Below are 6,034 nucleotides of genomic sequence, written 5' to 3' on the forward strand. Positions count from 1 at the left end.
AAGACACAATCAGCTGGTACGATATTTCTGTATGTCACTAGCATTTATTAGATGTTACTGATGAGGTGCAGGGCCGGAGCTTAGTTTTCGAAGGGCCCAAGATTTTTTCTTTATTTATTTATTTTTAATTATTTATTTACTTTTGAGAATAGAGTTTTTATTTAAATGCTATGAAAGTCTCTTGGATATACAAATGATTTGTTTTGTTTTGTTATAACGTAAAGATATAAAAATCCAGGCTCTGAATTAGAGGGCAGTTGCTGCTCCTTGTCCCCCCATAGATCCACTACTGGAAACAGGCCAGAGTTTAAGATGAAAACAAGAGAAATAAAGTACAAAGAAAGAATTAAACAAAGGGGATGTGTAAACATAATAGGGAAAGGAAGGAGGAAACGAGTTAGGAAAGGAAATTAGAAAGCTTTGAGGAGAGAGAGATGAAAAGAAAAAGATAGCTTTCTTTCTGAGACTGGCAAATAAAAGGGTGGTAGAGGAAAATAAAGAAGAAAAGAGATTAATCCAAGCGATAGAAACAGAAGGTGCAGGAAGAAAAGCAAGATGTAAGAAAAGGAAGATGAACGAAAAAGGAAAAGTAGGAAGAAAGGAAACAGAGGGAAGTGGAAAGGAGGGGAAAATTTGTAGAAAAAGCAGGAGGTAGTAGGAGGTAGATGAAGAAAGATTTATTCGATCAAATTCAGTAAATGTGTCACAGGAAGAACCAGAAAAAAAACTAAAAATAAAACAACAACAACAAAAATAAACAATTAAACACAACTGTCACAAGTCACGTTAACACAAGCGTTATGGATGTAATCTGAGGATCCCATCGTCTCCTGGACCGTATCCCATCAGGCTCTGCTGCTGCTGGCTCGGTCGACCTCCGTCACCACGGTAGCCATGGCGGAGAGCGGCGTGGAGTAGGTGGACGCCATGCTCTGCAGGCCGGCCAGTAGGCAGCGCCAGCTAAAGCTTAGCGCCTTCCCCACGTTCTGCACCACAGAAGAAGAAGTTCAGCCATTAAACGACCTGCCATACATCACACCATCCACCCGCTACAGAAAAGATGGAGGCCGACACTGAAAACTGCAGCCAGTGAGGATGTGCTTTACATGCGGTTCCACTTCATGGCCAGTAGAGGGTGTCTCGTACACACACACACACACACACACCCCTCTATCGACCCTCCTCTACAATCAGGAAATGATGCTATGAGCTGCAGTCTTACTATTTTAACTCTCTCAGTGGGTCCAGATGGATCCTGGTTCACATAAAAAACTCCTGGATAAGTTAAAACATGTTTACTGATCTGGATAAATGTCCATGTTCATCTCCAGGTTTTCTAAATTCAGTAAAGTGGATAAATGATCCAGAGGAGCGGCAGAGCGTTCCAGTTTAAGCTACAGACCAGAGCTGCTACTGAATGCTGGCAGAGAGACGCTGAGTACAGATTTTACATTCCTTAGATGTTATAACGCATCTTCTCCGCAGACCAGACGGCTCACTACTCACTACAAATAACAGTCACTTGTAACTTGACTTGGACTTGGAGAATAGGACTTGTGAACATCTCTGGTTCTGCAGATGTCAAGAACATCATAAGTCCATGAGGGTGAGTCAGCAGGTGAGTCGGTAGTGGTCACGTGGACCGGGAAGACAGACCAGGTGTGTTTGTGTGACTCGGACCAGCTTCTCGGTATGTGCGTGGCTGTGGGGTTTGTTATCAGACTGAAACGGCGTGTCGGGGTCAAAGGTCAAACAGAGTTGAGCTAATGTTTACCAGCTGGAACTAAAACACTGCTGGAATGCCCACGAACTCCATTTCCCCTTGTGCTGTTGGGATTAAAGATCATTTACCTGGATAAAAATATTCTATAAATGATAATGTGTCCAGTTTTCTGTCTTTTAATTAGATGAACTGTTACACCTGAAAGAATAAAATGTCTTCATTTATTAGTCTGCTTTTCATTATGTTTAAAAAACTTGGTTATATGTCATTTCTTTTAGCACGTTTAATGTTTGCACATGATGTTCGTTAATTATTTTATTATATTGTACAACTTTAATTCTAGAAGAGTCAGGACTCGGTGTAAATGGAAATAAAACAGAATCTCATCGGGTCATATTTTATTCCCAGTAGAAGATCAACAACATTTCACCATGTGATGGAAAATATGAGCTGATGGTGAATCTGATGCAGCAACACGTCTGTAAAAAGTAGTTCCAGGGTGATGTTCAGCATGGTGTAAAAAGTAGTTCCAGGGTGATGTTCAGCATGGTGTAAAAAGTAGTTCCAGGGTGATGTTCAGCATGGTGTAAAAAGTAGTTCCAGGGTGGTGTTCAGCATGGTGTAAAAAGTAGTTCCAGGGTGGTGTTCAGCATGGTGTAAAAAGTAGTTCCAGGGTGATGTTCAGCATGGTGTAAAAAGTAGTTCCAGGGTGGTGTTCAGCATGGTGTAAAAAGTAGTTCCAGGGTGATGTTCAGCATGGTGTAAAAAGTAGTTCCAGGGTGGTGTTCAGCATGGTGTAAAAAGTAGTTCCAGGGTGGTGTTCAGCATGGTGTAAAAAGTAGTTCCAGGGTGATGTTCAGCATGGTGTAAAAAGTAGTTCCAGGGTGATGTTCAGCATGGTGTAAAAAGTAGTTCCAGGGTGGTGTTCAGCAGGTGTAGCATCTCTTCTTCTAACACGTCTGGAAACTTCTGGGAAGTGAGGAGACCAGTTGCTGGAGTTTTAGGAGAGGAATGTTGTCCCATTCTGGTCTGATGCAGGATTCTAGCTGCTCTACAGTCCTGGACCTTGGTTGCTGGATTCCTGCTTCCATGAAGCTCCAGATGTTGTGTACTGGTGAAAGGTCTGGACTGCAGGCAGGCCAGTTCAGCAGCCGGACTCTTCTCCTGTGAAGCCATGCTGCTGTGATGGATGCAGGATGTGGTTCAGCATCGTCTTGCTGAAATCTGCAAGGTCTTCCCTGAAAGAGACGTTGTCTGGATGGGAGCAGATGTTGCTCTAAAACCTCCATGTACTTTTCAGCATTGATGGAGCTTCACAGATGTGGAAGCTGTCCACGCCATAGACTCTAATGCAGCCTCATACCATCAGAGATGCAGCTTTTCACCTGTCCACTGATAACAAGCTGGATGCTCCCTCTCCTCTTTAGTCTGCAGGACACGCCGTCCATGCTTTCCACAAACTACTTCACATCTTCATCCAGGTTTCCACTTTGCCTCAGACTGTTTTAAATGAGCTTTGGTCCAGAGAAGACAGAAGAAGCTGGTTCTGGATCCTGTTCACATCTGGCTTCTTCCCTGCATGATAGAGCTTTAACCTGCATTTGTGGGTTTCAGGGTGAACTGTGTTCACAGACAGCGGTTTCTGGAAGTCTTCCTGAGTCCATGCAGTGGTTTCCAGTAGAGAATCATGTCTGCTTTTAATGCAGAAGATCACCAGCATCCAGCCTTGTCCCCAACACACAGAGGTTCCTCCTGATCCTCTGAATCTTTCCATCTGAGAGACTCTGCCTCTCTGAAATGCTCCTTTTATACCAGTCATGTTACTGACCTGTTACCAGTTAAACCTGATTGGTTATCAAATGCTCCTCCAGGTTCTGGTCTGTACCAGGTACTTTTCCAGCCTTTTGTTGCTCCTGTTCCAACTTTTTCCATCAGATTCACTATCAGCTCATATTTTTCATCACATGATAAAATGTCTCGGTTTCACCATCTGACATGTTGTTTATCTTCTACTGGGAGTAAAATATGACCTAATGAGGTTCTGTTTTTATTTACATTTAACCCAGAGACCAAACTTTCTGGGAAGTATGATTAGATGTTAGTATTTCCACACATTCATTTATTTTACTACCTTTACATGTCTCAGTGTAACAGTAAATAAAACTTGATATTTAATCTAATGACTTTCTCAGAATTTAGAATAAAGGTTTTAATCTATTATAGATTCCACTGTGTGGACGTGTATTTATAAAAGTTTCTGCAGTTTATGTCATCATGAGCAGACCTTTGCGTGGCTGCAGGAATGTCCACCCTTCCTCAGACCGAGCGTCATCATGCCGTCTTACCTTCCTATACTTCTTGTACCTCTTCTTCCTCTTGTTCTTCTTCTCCTCTTTCCTCTTCTTCCTTTCCTCTTCTGTCTCCTCTCTCTCCTCCTCAATCAGAGGTTCATATTTGTCTGGCAGGACACAGAAATAAACTTCTTTGGAGCTTTTCTGCTGCTTCTTCCCTGCTGAAGGAGCTCCGGCCTCCTCCTGCCCTCCCATCCCTCTCTCCTCGTCTGGCTCTCACAGATTGTTTTCAGGACCTTTGGAACCAGGAGGAGTCAAACTTTATTAGTAGCCTGAAGCTCTTTACAGACAAAGGAACCTGAGCTTTGACATAAAACACAGTAAAAGCAGGATTAGAGAAGAATGTGGAGGTTTGGGGGGCTTCACCCATCTGATCGACTGCTGTTTGTGCAGGTTGATTCTCTGCTGTTTGTTTTACAGAACAAACACAGAAACCTCGCAGGTCAACATAAAAAACCTGAAACAGAGTTGTGGGTATGAAATTCTCCAAATACAGCTAGAGTGGATTTGCTTGTCTCCATGCTTCATGCAGCACTTCTCATGGAGGCATCAGCTGATTGTGTCTGATTCCCTCGTAACCCCAGTTCAATAGAAGTTTGGTCTCTGGGTTAAATGTAAATAAAAGCAGAATCTCATCAGGTCATCTTTTACTCCCAGTAGAAGATAAACAACATGTCAGACGGTGAAACTGAGACATTTCACCATGTGATAGAAAATATGAGCTGATAGTGAATCTGATGGAAAAAGTTGGAACCGGAGCAACAAAAGGCTGGAAAAGTAACTGGTACAAACCAGAACCTGGAGGAGCATTTGACAACCAATCAGGTTAACTGGTAACAGGTCAGTAACATGACTGTAAAAGGAGCATTTCAGAGAGGCAGAGTCTCTCAGATGGAAAGATTCAGAGGATTAGAAGGAATCTCTGTGTGTTGGGGACAAGGCTGGATGCTGGTGATCTTCTGCATTAAAAGCAGACATGATTCTCTACTGGAAACCACTGCATGGACTCAGGAAGACTTCCAGAAACCGCTGTCTGAAATGCAGGTTAAAGCTCCATCATGCATGGAGGAAACTATTTGTTATCACCAAATAAAGCCTTCATGAAAGAGCTGATGATATGACGTTACAGAGTGCCTTTTCCTGTCATCTGTAAGTTCACACGAAGAAGAGTCTTTCTCACATAAGTTTCAGAATAGAGAAAGGACGGTCTTCATTCACACAGGTTATCGGTGATTAGGCTTCTTCGCTCTGCTGCTCGCTGACCTGGCTCTTCTTTGTCTTGTGAGACTTCTCTGATATGACGACAACAGTCATATCTAAGTGCTTATAATTTTATCTGTAAGTATTACTGTTCAGATTACAAATCTACTTAGAAACACGCTGAATAAACCAAGAATAAAACCAAGAGAAGAAGCCAGGTGTGAACCAGATCCAGAACCAGACCGTCTTCTCTGAACCTGGAAACCTGGAAAGCTTCCTGTAAGAAAACTTCTCCCATTTGCAGGTTGAAGAACTTTTCTGGGACCTTTTCATTTTTGCCCAGGATTTGTTTTAGAGTTAAAAATTGACCTGGAAATTGTTGGTCTTCACCATGAACCGGACCTGAGGCTCATCTTAACCTGCACCTTGACGGTCTTTTCTCAGCATGTTGTGGCTTTAATCTGCGGATCCTTGACTTGAGAGTTGGAGGTTTATGTTGTTGGTCTCGGCTTCAAATTTAACATTTGCTGGTTGCGATCTGGATCCTGTGTACGTAGAACCACTGCCAGATCTTGCTGGTTTTTCTGGTCTTGGCCAGTGTCTCATTTATCGTGACATGACTGTGAACCTCACCCCCATTTAGCCCCTTTGAGTTTGAGCGCTGTCATCACATGTAGAGGCTTCACTTTCATTTGTGATACTTTATAAAAATCAAATAGTTTCTGAGGATGACTGAAAGAAGGACAATACTGACGTAGGA

At 42.7% G+C, this 6,034-nt stretch overlaps 1 protein-coding gene across 1 annotated transcript; it reads right to left on the reverse strand.

Moving 5' to 3' along the window:
• Positions 1 to 662: 662 nt before the first annotated feature.
• On the reverse strand, positions 663 to 4,381 carry c24h1orf115 (chromosome 24 C1orf115 homolog). The gene is made up of 2 exons (XM_041978894.1): positions 4,069 to 4,381; positions 663 to 986 (listed from the first exon to the last, which is right to left on the reverse strand). Exons 1-2 carry the CDS (start codon positions 4,267 to 4,269, stop codon positions 846 to 848), a joined length of 342 nt encoding a protein of 113 aa, XP_041834828.1. The 5' UTR covers positions 4,270 to 4,381; the 3' UTR covers positions 663 to 845.
• Between the last annotated feature and the right edge of the window lie 1,653 nt (positions 4,382 to 6,034).

This window comes from Melanotaenia boesemani, chromosome 24 (genome assembly GCF_017639745.1).
Source record: "Melanotaenia boesemani isolate fMelBoe1 chromosome 24, fMelBoe1.pri, whole genome shotgun sequence".
Taxonomy (NCBI): Eukaryota; Metazoa; Chordata; class Actinopteri; order Atheriniformes; family Melanotaeniidae; genus Melanotaenia; species Melanotaenia boesemani.